The 22797-nt window shown below is 40.2% G+C and overlaps 1 protein-coding gene across 2 annotated transcripts; it reads left to right on the top strand.

The window, feature by feature from the left end:
• Window positions 1-3283: 3283 nt before the first annotated feature.
• On the top strand, window positions 3284-21499 carry kdm5bb (lysine demethylase 5Bb). Of its 2 annotated transcripts, XM_023415617.2 has the most exons (28): window positions 3284-3648; window positions 5097-5174; window positions 5661-5783; window positions 5879-6049; window positions 6553-6609; window positions 8113-8268; window positions 8426-8519; window positions 8779-8897; window positions 9474-9632; window positions 9865-9984; window positions 10073-10231; window positions 10439-10620; window positions 10767-10929; window positions 11030-11149; window positions 11819-12013; window positions 12323-12504; window positions 12704-12828; window positions 13970-14120; window positions 14233-14347; window positions 15445-15800; window positions 16584-16722; window positions 16837-17016; window positions 17926-18087; window positions 18207-18692; window positions 18788-18872; window positions 19015-19223; window positions 19308-19574; window positions 20521-21499. In XM_023415617.2, exons 1-28 carry the CDS (start codon window positions 3496-3498, stop codon window positions 20656-20658), a joined length of 4644 nt encoding a protein of 1547 aa, XP_023271385.1. In that variant the 5' UTR covers window positions 3284-3495; the 3' UTR covers window positions 20659-21499. The 2 variants fall into 2 exon arrangements, with proteins under 2 accessions (XP_023271385.1, XP_023271386.1); XM_023415618.2 differs by lacking the exon at window positions 6553-6609.
• Window positions 21500-22797: the final 1298 nt, after the last annotated feature.

Below are 22797 nucleotides of genomic sequence, written 5' to 3'. Positions count from 1 at the left end.
TATTATTTCACTTTCACTGTCTTTGCATATGCATTTAATGACATGAACAACACTTATTGTTTATTACCTTTTGTACTGACTTCATACAAACTGCAATAAACAGATTGAAGTAAACAGAAAAATATATACATAAATATTTGATGAGCATCCTTTGCCTTTAAAACAGCCCCACTTCTCCTCAGTACACACAGTTGTTGTTTTTTTTTTTAAAAGATACTTAGCAGGTAGGTTGTTTCAAGCATCTTGGAGAACTTGCTACAGCTCTGTGGATTTAGACTGTCTCTGTGTATTGCGATTCTTCATGTAAACCCACACTGACTCCCTGATGTTGAGATCAGGACTCTGTGGGGGCCAGACCATCTGTTGCAGGGCTCCTTGTTCTTCTTGTCTCTGAAGATAGTTCTTTATGACTCTGGCTGTATGTTTGGAGTCATTGTCCCGCAGCAGAATAGATTTGGGACCGGTTTCACTCCTCCCTGGTGATACAGAGGGATGGATAAGAATCTACTAGCAGCAGATGTTACAAAACGCTTATGAGAGACATCCAGTCAAACTGCACGCACTGGCTATTTAAACAATGAGTCCCGGTAGCCATGAAGGTGTCACCTGAACATATTCATCCGCGCAAGTGTAAACATAAGACTGCCTACAAAGAAGAGAATTGTTTTATACATCAGGCTACAATTTACTATCTCTTGATAACGCGACGCGACAAATTACGTCATGTTAATCACCATTAGATGTAATTTTTTTCAGGCCAGTGATAAAGTGGAAAGTGTCGAGAAACGTTACATTGAACGATGTCTCTGTAAGACTTTGGGCTGCAGCCTGAAGAGCTGACATCACGATAATCGCCTATAGCTCTTTCCTGCTTTAAATATGGAAATATTCAGTGTTGGAAGAAATTGCTCAGATCATTTGACTTGAGTAAAAGAAGCAACATCACGATTTGGAAATACTGTGTTACAAGTAGAAGCCCTGCATTAAACATTTTCCTTATGTAAAAGTGCAAAAAGATATATCAGCATCATAATATACTTGAAGTACCAAAAGTAAAAGAAGTCATTGTGCAGAATGGCCAGTTTTAGGATAATGTGTATTATATTGCTGTATTGTAGTAATTGGTGCATTAATGTGTACATCAAACTAATGTAGTAGCTGGTAAAGGTGGAGGTCATTTTAATTAGCCTACTTTACTGTGCTGAGCTTGTGAATTATCTCCTTGGGATCAAGAAACTCCTTAACTTATCTTAGTCAATATATCATACTTTATTGATTGTGATACTGATACTGATTTTGTACTAATATGAATTCTGAAAAAGTAACAGTATATAAATAATCAAATAAATGCAGTGGAGTAAAAAGTACAATATTTTGCTCTAAACTGTAATGGAGTAGAGGCAGAGGGGGTTGCAGAAAATGGAAATATTCATGTAAAGTACAAGTACTTTAAAACTTTAAAACTTTACAGTGAATGTGCTCAGTTAGTTTCCACCACTGGAAATGTTTGTGTACTTATTAACCATATGACATTTTGAATTTTTTTTGGTTTAGGTCCAAAAATCAATTACCACTCTAAACAAGCCCAATACAGATTTTATGAGGATAAACCATAGCCTTAGGTCCAGCTATTTTTATTATCTTGATCCTGGCTGTAGCTTAATGGTTACACATTCGGTCACCAGAAAAGCCCCAGCTCTCATCAGTTCCACAGTAAATCCGACTGAATCCAATGGCAGGAGAGCAGGGTTTGATTAACCTCCTACGGGCAAAAAGTTGTTGTTGAGTCCCTCACCTTTTATAAACTAAACAATCAGTTGGTTTTTAAGGAAAATAATTCACAGATGTAATGATAATGAAGATAATTGTTGGTTGCAGCTCTGCTTCTATGATGGATTAATACGACTCTTGTGAGTGTTGATTACTTGACACACAGAAACAATAGAAGCAATTTGATAATACTAATAAAAGAGCAACAACAAATACAACAAATGAGTTCAACATAAACTAAAATGATGAAAGTCTTAAACCTACATTCTGGCTCATGGTCCCTCTGCAAAACCAGGGCCTCAAGATGGAGGATGGAAGACTTAACATAGCTGATAATATACTGTGCTTCAGTGGTACAAGCTTCTGATTAATCAAATTATGTAAACTCAAGTGAAATGTAGTAAACCTGGGGCTTTTGGGGCCCCTGGGCGACCGGTTGGAGGGGTATAGATTTGCATCTTGAAACTGTGAGAAGATTAAAAATTAAAATTTCATGATATGATGTCTTTATAAAATGCATGGCTGGATTAACCTGCCCCGCCCCAGGGCAAGCATATGGTGTTCAGCCTTTATTGACCTCCACTATACATGGCAGTTTCATTATTTCACACAGAAACCAACCAGTGATCTAGAGCTGAAATGATTAGTTGATAGATTAGTCGATTAGTTCTCCTATTATGGATTAACACTACTTTAAAGTAGGTTTTCTGTGTGTGAGAGAAAAACGAGCACAATATAAACTATAATAAAACTAGATTTTGACACTGAATCCTTCCTCAAGACCAGAAGGATGAGATGGAGGATGGAGAAGCTGTCAGGGATGATTCTGTACTGCAGCGGTGCAAATGTGTGATTAATCCAATTATGTAGAACCAAATGATATATTTTACTTAAAAATAAATGCAGTTATAAGAAATACATACAATATGTTCATAAAGACACTTGCATGTATACAAACATACTTTTACCTACAGTAGCCAACATATACTCATATATACATTAAACCAAAGTTAACAAGGGCTTGTACAGGACAGACAGGAAGCTGAAAGCTTATACAAAGACTATCCTAAAAAGTCAAGTTAAGACAAACAGAATTACATCAAATAAAAACAATAAGGGCAGATAGACACAAATAAGGGACACATTTGTAGTAAACTTTGGGCTTTAAAGCCCCTGTGCAATTGCCTGGTTGGTTATCCAGCTTTACAAGAGAGGTATAGATTTGCATTTTGAAGCTATGAGAAGATTAAACATCAAAATGTGACAATATGATGTCTTTATATAAAACGGGGTCTAATTAAAAGAAACTATTCACAACTTATTTATTATATAACAACACTGACGAAAATGGAAAACGTATTCCGCTTGTTGCTTATTAAGAAGTCGATTTAACACCAAACACTGTGGAAACTGATAAATCACACAGGCATATATAAGAACTGTGTGGTGTCTAGTTTTTTGAGCGGACGTGCTCACTGCCTTGGAACATTCTCCTCACTGTGCGTGTGTGTGTGTGTACGTGTGTGAGAGAGTGTGTGTGTCTGCGTGTGTATGTGTTGCCTCCTCTGGTGTTGATGTCGACTGACTGCCATTGAGTCTGACGGTGAACAGACGGGCTTTTTCATAAAAAAAAACAAAACACTCCAGGTGAACCGCAACACCTCCACGCTCTTTTGGAAGCAGTGACCCGTCCTGTCCGAGCCTCCACCGGGTCGGTCCGAAACGATGAGCCAGCCTCGGCCGGACGAGTTCAAGCCTCCTCCGGAGTGCCCGGTCTTCGAGCCCAGCTGGGAAGAATTTCGAGATCCTTTTGCCTTCATTAATAAGATCCGTCCCATCGCTGAAAAAACTGGCATTTGCAAAGTCCGCCCGCCTCCGGTGAGTGCGAAAAAACCTGATAAAACCGACGCGGATGCTGAATTAGTTGACCGTTAAGACGGTTGTAGATGGACCCGGGGATTTAAAGGGACTGTTCAACATGGCGGATACACGGCTATGTTCATTCTTTGTGCTGCCACAGCTAGCTAGCTCTCATTTGTGATTATTTACGTCGTGCTCTTTTGGTCGACTTTGAGCTCGGTGGCAGCAATGTGGATGTGTCAGCTAGCTAAAAGTGGACTGTAGTCGTGGTTCACCGTGTGTCAACAAAGTCCCTGTGGTCCGGTCATTGAGCCACTTAGCTTGTGTGCTAACTAACAGCTAGCAGCTCAACCTGTCATAATTTAGCACACGGCTTTGACATAGGTGGCTATGCGGAAGCCATTCGGCTGCGTAGAAGGCTATGGTGATATCATAATACAATAAACATTAATTTGAACACTTCTTCGCCATTTTATCTTTAAATTCCCGACAGCCCTTCAGTTAATTATGGGTTATTTGTTGAAGAGCATCATGATGCAGTTGGGTCACCCAGTGTACTCCAGTGTGTGTGTGTGTGTGTACGTGTATGTGTGTATGTGATCCATCACTTCTCGGTCAAACTGGCATTTTCTAATGAATAACTGAAGCAGTGCTTATTTGTTTCATGAGCCTGGGTAAATAATCGTGATAAGCCTTTTTATGTTCAAATGTCAAGCAAATTGGGCCATGCTTTGGACAAGAATACACTGGGTTATTTCATTACAAAGATCACTATACTTGCTAAATAACAAGTTGGGCCTTTTGAAGTTGTGGTTTAACTCGCCTTATTACGCAACGTCACAGTTGTGCTGCACATTATTATAATTTATGTTTCTTGAAGATGAAGCACTGTTCATGTATGAGCCTGTGTTGTAGGGTGTTGTCCTCCATGTTGGCTTTGTGGTAAGCTGGGCTGGTGAGTGAGTCTTCCATCTGGCCATTTTGTGTGCCAGTGGGGTTTGTTGGCTACTGACTTTAAACAAGAATTTGGGTTTCTGCTGCTTGTGTGACAGGGTTTTGTCATTGTACATGCTAGGCCGTGCGTGGTATTGAGGCAAATATTGATTGATCTTGTGAGCTATAAACTGAAAAGGATCACTCTTTGCTCACTCACTGCTCACTTCTTTCAGTATCAGCAGGCCTTCATTCTCTGCCAAACTTGATCCTAACATCAGTTTTAAAACCTGCAACCAATCTACCTCATTTCAGCTTAATTTAGTCAGTATGGGTAAATACTATGAAAATTTATGAAATTTAGATCCGTGCTTTGAAAAACAATGCTCACAGTCTTTGGCAGTGGGCAGTCTTGAGAGGAAAAACAAACAGACTTTCCAGTATGATTTATCAATGCAACAATGAAAATCATAATTACACTATCTAGGCTAGATGTTGTGATGACCTTCATTTGTATTTTTGTTGCTGTTCAGGGTTGGCAGCCTCCGTTTGCCTGTGATGTGGACAGACTTCACTTTGTTCCTCGGATCCAGAGGCTCAATGAACTGGAGGTGAGTTTTGTTAGTCAAGTTATACCAATGATTATATGACCATATCTACATGTGTGTGTTTGTACTCTAAATTGATCCATTTAATTTCCATGTTTTTTGTTGTGTTAATGTTATTTCTAGGTGAAGGCAGGCTACACTTATAATAACAATTATGGAACATAGAACAGTAATGTTACTATTGTCTTGTAATAATGTTATGTAACAAAGAGTGGATTTCAAATTTAGACTGACAATTATGAGGGTTAATTGCCATTTAATACAGTTTTTCAACAATTAAATTTAAAGTGGATTTATTTATTTATTTAGAAAAATAGGACACAACACTCCTTGATAGGTTCTTGATAAGTATAGGCCTGTTCATATTATATTTCTCCAGTGACTGTCTGGGTTTTCCTTGAATGCCTTGAATTCCATGTCTACATTGATTTCCTTGAATTGAACTTGTTTGTAGCTGACTGTTGTCATTGCTTATATGTCATTTCCCAGGCACAGACCAGAGTTAAGCTCAACTTCTTGGACCAGATTGCCAAATTTTGGGATTTGCAGGGATGTGCCCTGAAGATTCCTCATGTGGAGAGGAAGATTTTGGATCTATATAAGCTAAACAAGGTTGATAATTTACGTCACTGCACATTATTTTTATAAATATTTTAAAATGCAATTAACCAATGTTACAACATTAATGTAACTCACTGTCATTTCAGCTGGTAGCAGATGAGGGAGGATTTGACATTGTCTGTAGGGACAGACGATGGACCAAGATTGCACTACAAATGGGCTTTGCCCCTGGCAAAGCTGTCGGCTCACACCTGCGAGGGCATTATGAGAAAATCCTCTATCCCTACAATCTCTTTCAGAGTGGCGCAAACCTGCTGGTGAGTTGGACACTTGCATCACTTTGACAGGACATCTTGTTCCTGATGATACACACAAAGAGATGGCTCTCATGCATACAGCAATGGGTGGCTCATATCTGAAGAAAGACCTAATAATGCTTAGCCATAGCTTTTGTTATTACTAATTATTTCAAGCAATTATTACAAATGTGTTTCACTTAGAAGCCATTTGTCCTAGAAAAACATTGAAAGCAAATTTAAATCATAAAACAAATGCATTATTAGGTTATGCATGTTTGTGTTGAACTACAGCTTATATATTGCAAACGTTTCAAATTTACAGTTAATTCTGTTGTTTGACTAATATACTGGTGTGTGAATTTATCATCTGGTGTCTAGTATGTCATTTTATAGCTTTAGCACCCTGATATTCAGTAATATCTCGCAAGAGAGCTTATTCAAGGTCATTGGATTGGTATTGTGTGACCTCTTGGACAGGTCACTCTAAATTGTTTAATTACCCGAGCTCTCTCTTGCCTCAGGCACCAGAGGCAGCTTCCAAACTGATGCGTTTGGAGGCTGATCCTGAACTTGAAAAGGTATGTTTGTGTCCTGGTTAAGAAGCCACTTGGCTAACAAAATGCATGCTTATCCATGGCTAGATTTGTTTTTCAGAATTTAACCCTTTGTAGAACCGTTTTATTTTAATATTAACATAAAACAAGCAATCTTTCCCTCTACATGTCAGTCTACATTTAACATGTTTCTTGGGACAAACATAAAAAACACTTGGCCTCATTCACCAATATCTTCTTAAGTATTTTCTTTAATTCTTTCTTAAGTTGTTAAAGTTCTTAAGAAAACTCTATATCAGATTCATGAATGTGTTTTCCCTAACCGCAGAATTGGGCACACCTGTGTTCTTATATTGATGAATGCCAATCTCCTCATAAATTGAAAGTGTGTGGCAGTTGGCCCTAATTAGCATCAGTAAACACTCAAAAATGCCCATAAAAAGGCTGAGACTGAAGGGTCGTGTGCAGACACAGACAGTAGTCACAAAGAGATACTGTAACGGAAAGTTGAGAAAATGCCAAAGTAAAAATCTTAAGACGGAGCACCAGGATCAAAACGCAAAAGGAACTTTAGTAGTTCTGAAGTGGACAAACTGCTGCAGGAAGTGAGCTGCAAACGAGCGGTTAGTAGAACCAAAGAAAACACAATAACCACTTATTTTGTTCAAACATGTCAGCACTCAAAAGTGCGTAAGAGTGCTCTGGAGTGTACGTAGATTCTGTTCTTTCCTAAGAACAAATCCCAAATAAGAAAACATTGGTGAATGTCAGAATCTTTGAAAAAGTGCGTAAGTGCGTTTTAAGAAGAAATTTCTTCTAAGAATGGAAGGTGAATGAGGCCCAATGCTTTTGTTTCTGTCACAGTCAGCAGTCAGCCATTGTGTGACAGTTATGTATCAGTTAAAATACTGTAGTAGATTTTCAGTTTTCTTCTGTCCTTGTCAAGTGAACCTATAATTAATTACAATATAATTAATAACTCAAAGATAAATCCTGAACGTCTGATATTCATTGCCTGCCCTCCACTGCCTCAGATCAAATCTGTCTGTCTACTTCTGGTTTGGTATGTTCCTCTTGACTTTCTGTTTGGGGTGATGAGTTCTAACCACATCCTTCTTATGGCCACTTTTGTCTTCTGGATGTTTAATATGAAACTATTTTTAATACAAACTACAGTCTTTGATAGAGTATGCCCCATACTTTCAACCACACGTGGTAGCTGCTGATACTTCCCAGTAACTGTCACAATGGTTTGTTCAGTTCATTTTATTATAACTGATAAACTGAAGTAATAATCATGTCATATATAATTTGATCCTTTTTAAATTGTAGGCCGTTGTACGCTCTCACTGCTTGTTTAAAATAGTTACATCTATTTTGACTGCGTTTATATTCATATTAAAAGCTCTATATAATATTCCTTGGACATCTGATTACTGCATTTGAGCGGACAGGTATTTCCAGTTAGGCACACAACAGCTTTTTTATCAGTGACTGTGGCTTTAACTGGCATATTATTTCCCTCAGTGTATTCAGAAGCCAGTCCAGTTGCTGGAGAGTACAGGAGGCATGGAGATAATGGACACCAAGGAGCACAAGCTGCAGGACCAGGCTCTGAGGCCACCTGCCCAGGCACCTGACATTTGCCCCAGTGCCCGCAGAGCCAAACGCATGAAGTGTGAGGTCGGTGTTGTTGAAGAGAGTGACACACACTTTGTTAAAACTGTCCTGAAACCTGCAGCACAGTATTCCTCACTATTCTCCACACATTTCCACACACATCATCATTTTAGTAGTTATAAGTTGCCAGCAGTTTCACTTCTCATTTATTCTTAATTAGGCCATCTGTGTGAAGACTGAACCAGGTGAGCCCGTCGACAACAGGCCAAACCTGAGGCGGAGGATGGGTTCTTTTGTTGCCAAGCCAGAACCAGGTCAGACTCCACATCCCAGAGTGGAAAAAAATGTTATACTGATGTCAGTTACAGTATTTACAGTAACATTTTACTTTAACCACCAATATTCTGCTTTTGTAAGCAGTATATAAACATTTAATTAATGTAGTAGTAGTAGCAAAGATAAGACGTGGTAGTAGTAGTAAAAGTAATTAAATGGTTTTATTCAGAACTTCTTGTTATGACAGTTGTGACAACACTTATTACTGGTGATAGCATGCTTCCTGTTGTCTTGCAGAGAAAGAGATTCCCATTCCAGTGAAACAGGAACCAGTTGAAAGTAAAGAACCAGTAATTGAAACTGACAAATTCAAGTCACGGTACAAAAAATTCATCCCTCAAGTTCCTCCAAGTCCAGTAAGTAGAAAAGTCTCTGCATGTGATATCAAATTTCCTGATCAAAAATGAATAGGCTGGATAGTTTAATGCATCATCTGTCGTATACACTCAACTTTCAGTAAAATACATTTCCTTTTTCCTGTTTTTTTTGTTTGTTTTTTTATAAAGTTTATTGATTATAGGGCTCCATTAGCTTCTGCTAATCTAGGTTATAGTCTTCCTGTACAAATAACAACAAAACTAAACTTGCATTACAAGCTACATGTAATTACATAAAAGATAAAAGAAAAGGTAAAACATACATTTACAGGAGGAATTAAAAGGAGTCCAAATTGTTCTAAAACATGTTTGAACTATTACATAACCCAGTCTCAGTGCTCTCAGAATTAGAAATTCTCATTAGATGAAAGTTACAAGAATAAGTTCAGTTGCCAGTTTATTAGGCACACCCGGCTAAAACTAATGCGTGTAAGTTTCACTTTTTATTTAATGAATTTGGTGTGAGTTGGTGTTTGGCAGATGATTTCTGTCACTTCAGTCCGTAGTCATGGCTCTGAAACAGATTCATTACAAACTCCTCCTTTTGTTCTCCAGGTGGATCTGGTTGTGTGTCTGGTGTGTGGCAGTGGGGGAGATGAAGACCGTCTGTTGCTGTGTGACGGCTGTGACGACAGCTACCACACTTTCTGCCTGATTCCTCCTCTACACGACGTCCCCAGAGGAGACTGGAGGTGCCCCAAGTGTCTGGCTCAGGTGAGGATGAACTGCAAAGTCTGATTAACAAGATGTAAACTGACTCTTGGTTAATGAGCCGTGCAAGTTATTAAAACAACAAGCCTGTCTACCTCAAAAAAATGATTACAAAAAAAAAGAAGAAAGAAAAGAGAAAAAAGAAATTATAGAAATGACTTTGAAAGTTATTAAATTACTCCAAAAACACATTTAACTTATTTGTTCAATGATTTTTTTTTTATCTCACATGCAGGAATGCAGCAAACCTCACGAGGCGTTCGGCTTTGAACAAGCATACAGAGACTATTCCTTGCGTGCATTTGGGCAAATGGCTGATGCATTCAAATCTGATTACTTCAACATGCCAGTTCATGTAAGTAGAAAAAGTTTCAAAATAAACCCATTAGTCTCTCTGGGTCTGAGTACTTTGAATTTGAAAGTCTTTTTCGTGTGTTTTACAGATGGTACCCACAGAGCTGGTGGAGAAGGAGTTCTGGCGTTTGGTTGGAGCCATCGATGAGGATGTCACTGTGGAATACGGGGCAGATATTGCCTCAAAGGAGTTTGGGAGTGGATTCCCCATTCCAAATGGAAAATTAAAAGTTTCCCCAGCAGATGAGGTAAACTGATCCCCACACACTCTAAATATACCTCTGACATAAGGTATTCGAAACCTGAGAGCGCTGTCTGTGGAATCAAAATAATGCAGTCATAGGTTTTTGACTCTATTTGATAGTTTGAGTCTATCATAAAGATTAAGCGGTATGAGCAGTATATCGCCCAATAATTCATGTGTAATTGATCCAAGTATGTCGTCCCTCTTGCAGAAATACCTCAAGTGTGGCTGGAACCTCAACAACCTGGCGATGATGAACCCTTCTGTCCTGACTCATGTGACAGCTGACATCTGTGGGATGACGCTGCCTTGGCTTTATGTTGGCATGTGCTTCTCATCCTTCTGCTGGCACATTGAGGATCACTGGAGCTACTCCATCAACTACCTGCACTGGTACTTAAAAAAAACATCTGCTAATACTAAAGCTCAGCTGCTCTTCTTGTGTTTCTTTAGTTTGTGTTGCTAGAATCTGGACTTTGTTTGCTCCTCATTTTTGGCTCAGTAGAACTAAACTTTGTGTTTATTTTGTTTACTTTAAGGGGGGAACCCAAAACCTGGTATGGAGCTCCTGGTTTTGCAGCAGAACAGCTGGAGGAGGTGATGAAGAAACTGGCTCCAGAGCTGTTCGAGTCTCAGCCAGACCTGCTACACCAGCTGGTCACTATCATGAACCCCAACACCCTGATGGCTCACGGAGTGCCAGTAAGCCCACAGCTTCACACAGCTGATACTTTAATGAACAAGTAGCTGGTCTCTCCATCCAGAACATGAATCATCTTCTTTTGTCTCCCCTCTGCTTCAGATTTACAGAACAAACCAGTGTGCTGGTGAGTTTGTCATCACGTTTCCAAGAGCCTATCACAGTGGCTTCAATCAAGGCTTCAACTTTGCTGAGGCGGTCAACTTCTGCACCGTGGACTGGGTATGCATCACTTCATTTATGTTATTCTTAAAAACACGTCCCAGTTGTTTATGAAAATAAGCTACTTCCTCAAGCTTGCCTGCATAAAGAGGCAGTCCTTGTAAGAGACAGAATTTAGTATTATTTATGATTTTACAACATAACACTAAAAACAGCCGTTAATCTAAGTGGCTGCCAAGCAACATACAAGTACTGGTATGAGTTGTTACTCTTTAATGCATCAGTATTCAGATTACCGGTAACTTCCATGTTCAGAGATGTGTGGGATCTAATGATTATTTCATATGCTATTTCAATCTACAGATTATTTTCTCAATTAATCAGTTGGTCTATAAAATGTATCAAAGAGTCAAAAATGTCCTTCACAAGTTCTCAGACCTACCAGACCCAGACCTAAAAGATATTAAGTTTGCTGTAACAAAAGAATAAGAAAAACAGAACGTATTCACATTTGAGAAGCTGGAACCAGTGAAATTTTTCCTTTTCTGCTCAAAAATCATATAGTTATCAAAATCATATAGTTATCAAAATTGTTGCAGGTAATTTTCTGTGAATTTGATGTATAAGCAACTCCTGTGACATCGTATTTTGGTTACCTGCATTTTATTTTGGACTCGACCTGACATAATTTGTCCTTACAACCCTTTTCTTTCCGATCTATGATACCAGATGCCTCTTGGCAGGCGGTGTGTTGACCACTATCGTATGCTGCACCGTTACAATGTGTTCTCCCATGATGAAATGGTGTGCAACATGGCCTCGAAAGCCGGCACACTCGATGTGGTCCTGGCCTCAGCTGTCCACAAGGACATGGTCGTCATGATCCGAGAGGAGCAGCAACTGAGAGAGAAAGTGAAGAAAATGGTAAGATAGTCCTCATTTTCATTATGTTAGCACATGATTTTACTTATTCTGCTCACAACCTTAATAGAGACAGGTTGTGCACACAATTATCTTTCTGTAAAATTACATCTTTTTAATTTTCAGAGTAAAGCCATATAATAGTGTCATTTGTATGTAAGCTTTGTTGATTGCTAACAGTGCAGGGTTTACAACAATTACATGTCTTTACAAGTCCAAAGAGATATCATGCTCATTCAAGCAGACACACTCTCTGTGTTGTGCTTTACTTGGATTGCTTTTAACACCTTTGTTGTTGTGTCACACCTTCAGGGGTTGTTACACTGCAAGGAGGCAAAATATGATCACCTCCAGGATGATGAGCGGCAGTGTGCCAAGTGCAGGACCACCTGCTACCTGTCTGCCGTCACCTGTCCCTGTAGCCAAGGAGTGTTGGTCTGTCTGCACCACATCAGTGACCTCTGCTCCTGCCCCGTCAACAACTACACACTGAAGTAAGTCCCTCTGGATCTGATTCAGAGGCAGTTAACAAGCTTTTCGTGCAGACATCAGAGTACAAGATGTATGAATGTAATGAATATGTCTGGAAAATTAATATTTTATTACTGAAAACTCTGAATCTGCTGAAGGAGATTTGTGTGTCTTATTACCACTGTGTGCCCTATAACTTCAGTGTTGTGTTTGCTCTTGCAGTTACAGATACACACTGGACGAGCTGTTCCCCATGATGACTGCTGTGAAGCAGCGAGCTGAGCTGTATGATGAATGGGCCTCCCGTGTGACCGAGACTCTAGAGGCTAAGCTGGAGAAGAAGAAAGGTAAGCAGCAGGAGAAAATAAGAAAACAAATCATTAAAGATACCCGTGGTTTTACATGCTTAAGCCAAATAACTTAAAATTCAGGTCTTCGTCAGCCAAAACACACATCTGCAAACTTTTGTTAATTATGTTTTCACTCGTAAAGCAATCTTTTATTGTGGGACTAATTTCAATGGTGGAGATACACTTTCTACCAAAACACTGTAGCTAGGAGGGATGGCTTGTCACACCTACTGTATGTAGGTGCCTCCACCAACAGCAGTTCCTTAATGTCCCATTCGTAGCAGCAAAAATACATTGTTGTGGATACACAACATACACAATGTGACATGTGTTGTATTCACACCATTAGCTGGCATCACTATTCTGCTACTTTTTGTGTACTAACCAGTCTACAGGTCTTCTGGTCGTGATCATCTAATGATACAGCACATTTGAGTCTGATGTAGAGGAATGATGTGTTTATATGCTGTTGTTTTAGCTACTGTTCTCCACTCTGAAGTCAGCAAAATGATTTTCAGGGACCATTCAGTAGAACTAACTTATTAGAGAATTTATCACCGTTTTTACAACCTTCATGTCTGATGATTATTTTTATTCCCTCTTGAGTTTCCAAGCATCATAACTTATAAAGGCAATGCCATGTGGTTGCTCTGTCATCAGGACGTGAATGCACCACCAGGAAGGATTCACAATCCACTCCGTCATTTTAACACTATTAAAACTCTAAAGTTAGGTGGATTTAACAAAAACCAGTGTGGACTAGTGTTTTATTATGATGGTTTAGATATACTGAGCAGGTTTCAAGTGTCTGAGTTAATTTTCATAAGATACTAAAATGAACTGAAAACAATGGGTTCCTGGAGGGAGGAAAAAACTCATTTAAAAATTAAAGCACCACTTGCATGAATTGGGAAATGGCTGTCAGTAATATAAGTTATAAGCCCACAGGATTTACTGAGCTGTGCAAAACCAGTGGTGTGGTCTATGTTACAACACAACTGAACAAATAGCTGTGACCAAAAATTAAATTAAAATGAAAAACAACTGGAACGCACTGCTGAGCAATGTGTTAGGCTATTTAAACTATGAATGTTTCTGTATGTGTCAGACTATGGTTGACCAGGTGTTCTCTCCTCAGGTCTGCCAGTCTTCCGCTCCCTTCTTTGTGAATCAGAGTCTAAGGTGTTCCCTGACAACGACCTGCTGCGTCGGCTTCGCCTGGTGACACAAGACGCAGAGAAGTGCTCATCGGTGGCACAGCAGCTGTTGAACGGCAAGAGGCAGACCAGGTACCATTAATACACTCTGCTATATCAGATAGGTGCATAGATTAGTTGTTTTCAAATTACATGTCTGGAAATAGTTTTAGTGCGATAATGGGGTTATTTTTTCTTCCGCTAGGTACCGGTGTGGTAGTGGGAAATCACGCAGCCAGTTGACTGTGGAGGAGCTGAGTTCATTTGTGAGGCAGCTGTATAACCTCTCCTGCAGTCTCCCTCAGGCGCCCATGTTGAAGGTAGGCTGAGGAGAAGAAACATGTCCTGTGACATTACCACAATAAAACTACATTTATTTTAATTAAAGCTGCGCAAACACTGTGCATTTTTGTTATGTCCTGCTGCCACCATGCTACATGGCATTTGGGACATTATGTTGTCATGGTTCATGATCTCTCACTCTGTAGATACATTCATGTGACGATGATAATTCAAAACGATGCACAGAAACTTACACCACAGGTACCCGATATGGAGCATGATTAGACTGATTAGATTGGAGCACCTTTCTGCATAAATTTGCATATTAATGAGATAATTTATAATTTCACAGAAATTGCTGTAACTGCAGCACTTCAAGCTAATAAGTTCAAATTGATACCAAATATGTAGCATGCAGAGACAAACGTGTTGGTATGGAAAATCTCTACTAATTAATGAGCTAACTGGCTAATTGATTTTTGTTGTGAACACGATAACTCAAGAACTCAGGTGCCCCAGGTGGAGTAGATCTGATTAGGTTTTGGTGTGCCACAACGCGAGTGTTCACACAGTCGGTCAGTTCTGCCCATGAACAGTCGCAGTAAAGTTTATTCAAACAAGAGCTGCCTCCTCAACAATGATGACAAAAAAAGTATCATCATCAAAAGTTCTAAGTAAGAAGAAATGGAGCTGCAATTGCCTGGAAGATTCGGTCCCACTTGTCTGTTCTGCTATAAAGTGCAGTTTCATATCACATCAGGTTCAATCAAGACTTTTAGTCACAACATCTAAAATACTTCTTCACATGCTCATTACAGTTTGTAATGGATCTTTTGACACCGTGGAACTGCTTAAAGTGCCAGACGCTGAACCAAAACTTCAGTCATGCCAGAAACCTAGCCGAACATCCGACAGCCGGATCGTTGAGCGTTCAGACACTTAATCTGGCATTGTGACCCCTCAAACTGAACTTCAAACAGCAACCAATCTGGAAGACATTCAGCTCAAATTCAGGGTTAAAATTGGGCTTAACTACTGCATAGTTTCCTGTGTGATATAATGAATGTGATTTTGAATAACACAGAAATCACTAGACTTTAACTACTTGTATGTCTGGATTGATTTCTTCTTTCAGGAACTCTTGAATCGCATCGAAGACTTCCAGCAGCACAGCGAGAAGGTCCTGGCAGATGAAGTTCCCAGCGTCGCTGAGATCCAGAGCCTGTTAGACGTCAGCTTTGACTTTGACGTGGAGCTGCCAGAGCTGCCTCGCCTGAGAGTGAGGCTGGAGCAGGCACGCTGGCTGGAGGCGGTGCAGCAGGCCAGCACCCAGCCTGCCACCCTGACTCTGGAGTCCATGAGGAGGCTCATCGACCAGGGGGTCGGCCTGTCGCCTCATCCCTCCGTGGAGAAAGCCATGGCACGTCTTCAGGAGCTGCTCACTGTGTCCGAGCACTGGGAGGACAAGGCGAGCAGTCTCCTCAAAGCCAGGTGAGAGCAGCATCGACTGATCCATGATGATATTAGCATTTAAAACCATAGGGTCAAAAAAAACATCCAAAACATCAACAGGAAGTGATAGTTGTGATAGGTTTTCATGCTCTGTTACCAGTAGATTTAATCAGAAGACCAATCTTTTCCTTAATGTAATTTTATTCTACCAGTCAAAGCTTGAACTTTCTGTCCAGGTATTTGCACTGACTTATTGTAACTTTATAATGTAATATGACGTCAGTGCTCCTGATTTTGCTTCATTTTAATTACAGCTAGTGCAAAATGCTGCTGCTAGAATATTCAACAAGATCAACAAAAAGTGAGCATCATATTTAGTTCTGCCCTCATTCCATTGGTACTCAGTGCTGTTCAGTATTAACTGTCACAAGTGCTTTTCAGAGGCTTTTAATGGCATGGCTGTCAGGAATGTGCATCTCTTCTCTCCATTGTCAGAAAAACTAATTTCAAGTCAGGGCTTAAATTTCTACATTTTCTAAAAGCGTTCTGTTCCTTCACCATGCTTAGTTTACTGCAGCTTAGTATTTTCCAAAAGATGTTTGACACCTCTCAAGACTTGTATTATATTGCAGTCTTGATTTTAAAAGTAACGGTAGGCTTTAAAATATCCGTTAAAAACTCTGTGTACAGGACATGTTCAACAATTTGAAAGTTTCCTGTGAGGATGTCTTGTTATAGATAAATGTTAATTTGGAAGTGATGCAGGTATTGTGTCAATGTTTATTACCTGCAGTATATCATTTGTGTTTTACTGCCCATCAGACCTCCACACTCCATAGAAACCCTCAGTGCTGCTGCTGAGAAAGCATCTGGCATCCCCGCTTACCTCCCAAACTGTCTGCTCCTGAAGGACACCATCAGAAAGGCCCAAGAGTGGCTCCAAGAAGCAGAGGAGCTTCAGGTTAGGGCACTCATTATTCTAAATGATTGGAGGGGGGGGGGCCGGGTGGGTGTTATTCTTTGTGTGGGTTGATTTGAAAGTGATTTCAACACTAAAACAATCTGCTTATTTCAGGCCAGTGGTTGCGTACTGATGGTGGACAGCCTCTCTGACATGGTGCTACGTGGACAAGCCGTTCAAGTCCACCTGGAACCTTTAGACAGGCTGGAGTCTTTAATGGTAGAAGTGCAGGAATGGAAAGAATCTGCAGCTTCAACTTTTCTTCAGAAAGACTCAACTCTTACCTTGCTGGAGGTAAAATCCCACAAATTTGAAACGAATATTAAGACCATAAGGCTGTCATTGTTCAGCTCAGCTTATTTCTTACATCCACTGTATCCAGCTGCATCGTGTCCTAGTTATGTCCCAGCTCCTTCTGGATTTTAATCTGCACTGGAAAAGTTTAACCTGTTCTTCAGCAGCCACATTTCTAATAACATTTAGAGCTGTTTCATCACCATTTGTGGTGTTTTACAAGAATATTGAACACACTTTTACATGTCGATGTGGTCACAGATCCTTAGGTGACTGTAGACAACCTAACTTTCTCTGTGATTACCCATTTTAAATGTCTGTAAAGCTGATCACACACCGCATCTGCTTTCATACTCTAACAAACCTGTTATTATGTTAATTTTGTCAGATGGCATCATTATGTATAATGAAATATGGATCTGATGTGCACGGCATCAGCAAGTAGTGTGAAATGAGCCATGATTTAATCACTATTTCTTTCTGGTTCCTTTGTCCAACAACAGAAGCAGATGATAAGTAAATGAGAGCAACTAAGTCATGAGTTTGCCTATCTTAAAACAAAGTATGTGTTATCAAAGACAGCAGGACGGGACAGAACAGAGGTTTTTCTATCTCCCTCCTTCCCTTTGCTTTTTTCCTTTCTTTCTCTCTCACTAATTACAAACACTGTATATTTGTTAAGACAAAGTCTGTATCAACGGAAATGCATCATCAGATATTCATCTTAAGTCAATTGCCAATAAATATAGCCAATACATATATTTACAAGTCAGTTTCAGGCTTCAGAGATGTTAGCTGTTTCAGCAAAAGTAGACCTGGTGTGGAAAGGTAGCAGAGCTGGTGGTCTGCCTTTACCTATCTGGGCCAGTTAGTGCAAAAGAAGCCTCACAGCTATTCTTTTCATCACAGGTTCTGTGTCCAAGATGTGAAGTTGGAAATGTACGCTCTCCAAAGAGGAAGGCCAAGAAAGGGAAAGAATCACCTAAAAGTAACAAAAAGAAAACGCTGAGGCTCAACACTCTCACTGAAGTGGAAAAAGCACTTTCAGAGACCAAGGATTCTACCTCTGCGGTAAGTATGGCCATTCCAGCAGTTGCCTTCAACACAAATATATAAGGGACAATGTGAGTAGATGCAATTGCCAAACTAACACTGACTTGTTCTCAATCTGCCTTTATTTTATTCACCAGATGGCAACTCTGGAGGAGCTGCAGGTTCGGGAGATGGAGGCTTTCTCTAATCTCAGGGCAGCAAATGAGTCAAAACTCCTTCCCACAGCAGACTGCATGGACCTAAAGGTGTGTGTCTGTCAGAAGGCGCCCATGGGTGCGATGCTGCAGTGTGAACTCTGCAGGGATGCCTTCCACAGTGTGTGTGTCAGAGAGGCATCAGACTCCTGCGAAACACAGCCGTGGCTCTGTCCGTATTGCCAGCGATCAGAAAAACCACCCTTGAACAAAGTCCTCTCCCTGCTATCGTCTCTGCGGCACATTGAAGTGCGCCTGCCGGAAGGCGACGCTCTGCACCACCTGGTTGAGAGGACAGTTAACTGGCAGCACCGAACACAGCAGATCTCACAGACATGTAACCTACCAGAGCTGGAAGAGAGACCAGGAACTCCTCCCACCCTGACATGCTGGGTTTCAGGCAGCAATGACACTCACAACAACACTCAGGTGCCTCATCATCAGCTTGTGTCACTGTTCTTGCAGTTCAGTGAAAATGTATTATTTGCAGATGTTAACTGTAGGATTGGATGTGTGTGTTACAGGCTCCTTGCTTGACTCCAGAGTGGAATAGGACAAGCCATTCTCAGACTGTCTTCTACACCGAGCAGAGATGCATACCACTGCAGGGTCTGTGTCATCCTATTCTGAGCTGCAGTAGTGACTAAATGAAGAAAACTCTTTCTGTAGATAGTTTGAAAACATGAGTCGTGGTTAATTGTTCAGTTTAGATTGGTATTGTTTATATTCTGGGTGTTTTTCTGTGTGACAGGCTTGAGTCAGGAGCTGGAGGAGCTGATGGTGGAGGGGCTCCTGCTGCAGGTGTCTCTGCCAGAGGTTCAGAGCCTCTACCACATTTTACTGGACAGAGCCACGAGCGAGCACATAAACAGATGCATGTTGCCACCACAGGACGAGTCCACAGACTGTGACAAACACATGCAGTTTAACTCTCAGGGAAAAAATCTGCCACTGGACCAGGTACAAACAAAGAGAATCTATGAAAACACATAACATAATAACTGCCTCAATATCAGTTTTCATTTGTGTTGTTTTTATTTTCAGGATGGTGTCAACGCCATGAGGGAAACCATGACTGGCTCAGAAAAGAAAACGAAGCGGCATCTGGAGAGGGAAGGTTTAGATGCAGAGCGCAGGCTGAAGGACAAAAAACACTCTCACAAAAGACAGAAGATGAATAAGAAGAACCTGCAGCGCAGACCAGCCTCAACCTCGTCCTCCCCGCGCTCGGATTTCTCCCAGTCTGACGACTCTGATGAGGAAATGGCTGTGTGTCCAGCAGAGAGGTGTCAGCTGCCAGAGGGAGATGAGGTGAGAAAAATGTCACTGCAAGGGCACAATAAAACCTGTGACATACAGTTTATCTCTACCCTGCAGGACAGGACAGTTTACCACCCAAAATAAATTCATGTTCTTGAGAAATAATTGAACGTCTTATTGTAGGTTGTAAATTACATTCTATGTGTTATTTGAAGGGTCCTTAAAAGTCCTTCATTTAAATGACCTCTTTGTTTCAAGAAGCAGGTTAAGAAGGATCTTTTAATGGCCAGCATGAACAGGAGAAATGATTACAGCAAAAACTGTTTCAGAGTACATACGAGTATGAAGATTTAAGTAACTGTGAACCTATTCTTTAAGATCCTTTAAGAAACTGAACTTTCAAATAAAGAACTTGATGACACTAAATTAACCATTTAAAGTGGATGTGATCAGTATTTTTATATTAACAACAAATAACAAGGATCCACTTGCAGCAAAGCACCCAAAGAGACTTATCACTCGACTCTGCCGTTCCCCTCATACTGAGCAGTTCAATTTTCTTTGGTTTTATGGCGCTGTAAGGTCACTGTTTTGGTTCACTCCCACTGATCTCATAGCTTCGTTTTCAGCATAAAAGCTTAAAAAACCCACTGTTCACTACCTGCTCTACACCAAACGGCACCACACACAGCTTGAGACTAGCTGACGAACAAAGAGTAGCGGAGCACTTAACAACTACAGAGTCACATGTTTTCTTCAGGAGTTGATGGCGACCAGAATCAGAGCTAAAAGAGAGTCAACATTGGACTTAGATTCATGAGGCGGCCTGAAACTTAACTCTCTGGATGTGTAAATAAACAGCTCTACAGTTCACAATATCAACGGGTTTACAATTTTTTTTTTTTTTTTCCTGCTGCAGGAAAAATCTGTTATTTCAGGTTTAATGTTAAATCATACTCTGTCATAGTGAAACCATCTTCTGTGTGTTTGCCTGCAGGTGGATTGGGTTCAGTGTGACGGCAGCTGTAACCAGTGGTTTCACCAAGTGTGCGTTGGTGTTACAGCTGAGATGGCGGAGAAGGAGGACTACATTTGTGTCAGGTGTACACTGAACGACGGACACATGAGGAAATAAATGAAGAGAAAGCGGAGATTTTTCAGAAGAATGGCTGAAGAGGCCTGTCTGTCGTCAGCCCGTTATTGGAGCCACCAGTCTGGATGTGTCACTGATCCTGTACCCACCCCCCTCCTCACCCCTGTCTTGTCTGTCTGACCCTTTTGTAACAACGGTGCTATCTCCTCTTTGACTTGTTGTCCAGAACTATAATGTTTAGTTATTTTTTGTATTTTTACATATATATTATATATATTTCTTTCTTCTTTTGAATTGTTTGTGGTTGTCTAAATGAAAAAAAAAAAACAAAACACAGGATGTGACGTGTGCTGCATGGGATTCCATTACATTGGCGCAAAGGAGTCTTAAACATGGTGCACCCAGTAAAGAGGGTTAATCAAGGGGTAATATTATCTTCTCTGGAACTTCCTTGCATGTTCAACCAGAGCTAAGGGGACAGAAGTCAAGGTTTTCATCCCCTATCCCCAAAAGAATTACTATAACTTTTTTTTTCCTTTGAAATCCAGTGTTTAGTACATGCATCTTAATATAATTATTCCCATTTTTTTGTAGAGTAGGTTTATTTATCTGAGCAATAATTTTTGTCTGAATTGACTTCAATGGTTTGATCTCCGCTGAGTTGTGTTGGTGCTTTAGCGATGGTGTGATGTACAGAAAGCTACAGGGGTGGATGGTTCACTGCTGTGGAGTCAAAATACAGCAGGCCGAAGGAAAAAGTCTCTGCTGACATGTACATCCACAGCATGTAAGCTGGTAAATGATACTGTGGGAAGGACTGGGGGGTAGCTGAAGATGTTACAAGTTTATATTGTGGAATAAAGCCCTTTTGTTCTATGGAGAAGTCTCGTCCATTGACTTGAACATGGTAGAAAGAAACCACTAGATGTCCTTGTAATCATTATAAGGGACCATCAGACTTTTTACACTCATTTATTCTTTACACCCAGAGTACATTTAGCTGAATCATTTGCAACCCATGTCTTATGAAACACAGTTTTTACTATAGTTGTATTGTTTGTAATGAAAATGTTGTCCTGGTCTCAGCTGAAACATAATTTCACAAAACCAGTTTAAAGCTACACATTCAGAGTTCTCTCCTGACAGCTGGACACCTGGTGCTTGCAGTGGACCAGACCATATTGAATGGCAGTTTCCCCAATTTTGGCAATGATCATGTTCTGAACAAACCACTGCCTCAATGTCACTTATCCACCAGAACAACTCTGGAATTGTTGCAGAGGTAAAACTTTATTATGTGGCAGGTGTGCTCTTAAATTTCATGTTAGTGTACTGTAATCTAAAAGTTTTGTGTACAAGCTGTTCCCACTAAATCTTTGAGTAGAGTGAGCGAAATGGGATTCAGCTGAATAATGAAAATGTTCACGTTATGACACATCATTTTGTTTGTGTTTAATAAACATAAAACATCCAGCAACCTGGTAATTTTATGTCATAAAACATATATTCCCTGTTCATATGACATGGAAATAAATGCTCAAAAAACTCATTATTTTGTTGTGTGAATTTCCAGTCAGACAAAGCCGCAGTTAGTTTGTCTGGTGCACTCATAACCTTCATGTTACTGTTCTGTTATAAACTGAAGTTTTGTGTGTAAGTTCTTTGACGATGTGAGTTCTTTAAAGACTCAGCTTTTATCCACTTCTCACTGAAGGGGGAGCCAACAGCCAGCAGAGGGAGAAGAGGAAGCCCGAAGATGACAAACATGGAGGAGGTTTATGACTGCTGAGACCCTTCACTGATACTGCCACACACTGCTGACTCCACTGACTCCACTGACTGACATCCTTGTATGTATGGTGAATGACGTGGCAGAGAAACACATGACTTTGCTCAAAATTAAAATGGAAAACATTACTGACATAGACAGGGACAAAAAAAGACTGAAAACCGAAACCGAAAGTAATAGGCCATTTTCACAGAAGATATATGTTATCAGTGGTGGAAAGCAAATGAGTACATCTACTCAAGTACATTTCTGATGTACTTGTAGCTACTTGAATATTGAGGGACATATTGGGTTTTTTAATCCACTACATTTAGTTGACAGCATTATTTCCTTTGATGCTTACATGTGAATGCATCAGTAATAATAATATAAAGATGGAGCACAACAGAGGC

Source organism: Seriola lalandi, unplaced genomic scaffold, assembly GCF_002814215.2.
Source record: "Seriola lalandi dorsalis isolate HSWRI2012SDOR001 ecotype SW California unplaced genomic scaffold, Sedor1 jcf7180002054554, whole genome shotgun sequence".
In the NCBI taxonomy this organism is placed as follows: Eukaryota; Metazoa; Chordata; class Actinopteri; order Carangiformes; family Carangidae; genus Seriola; species Seriola lalandi.
This window is presented reverse-complemented; position numbering and strand designations above follow the sequence as displayed.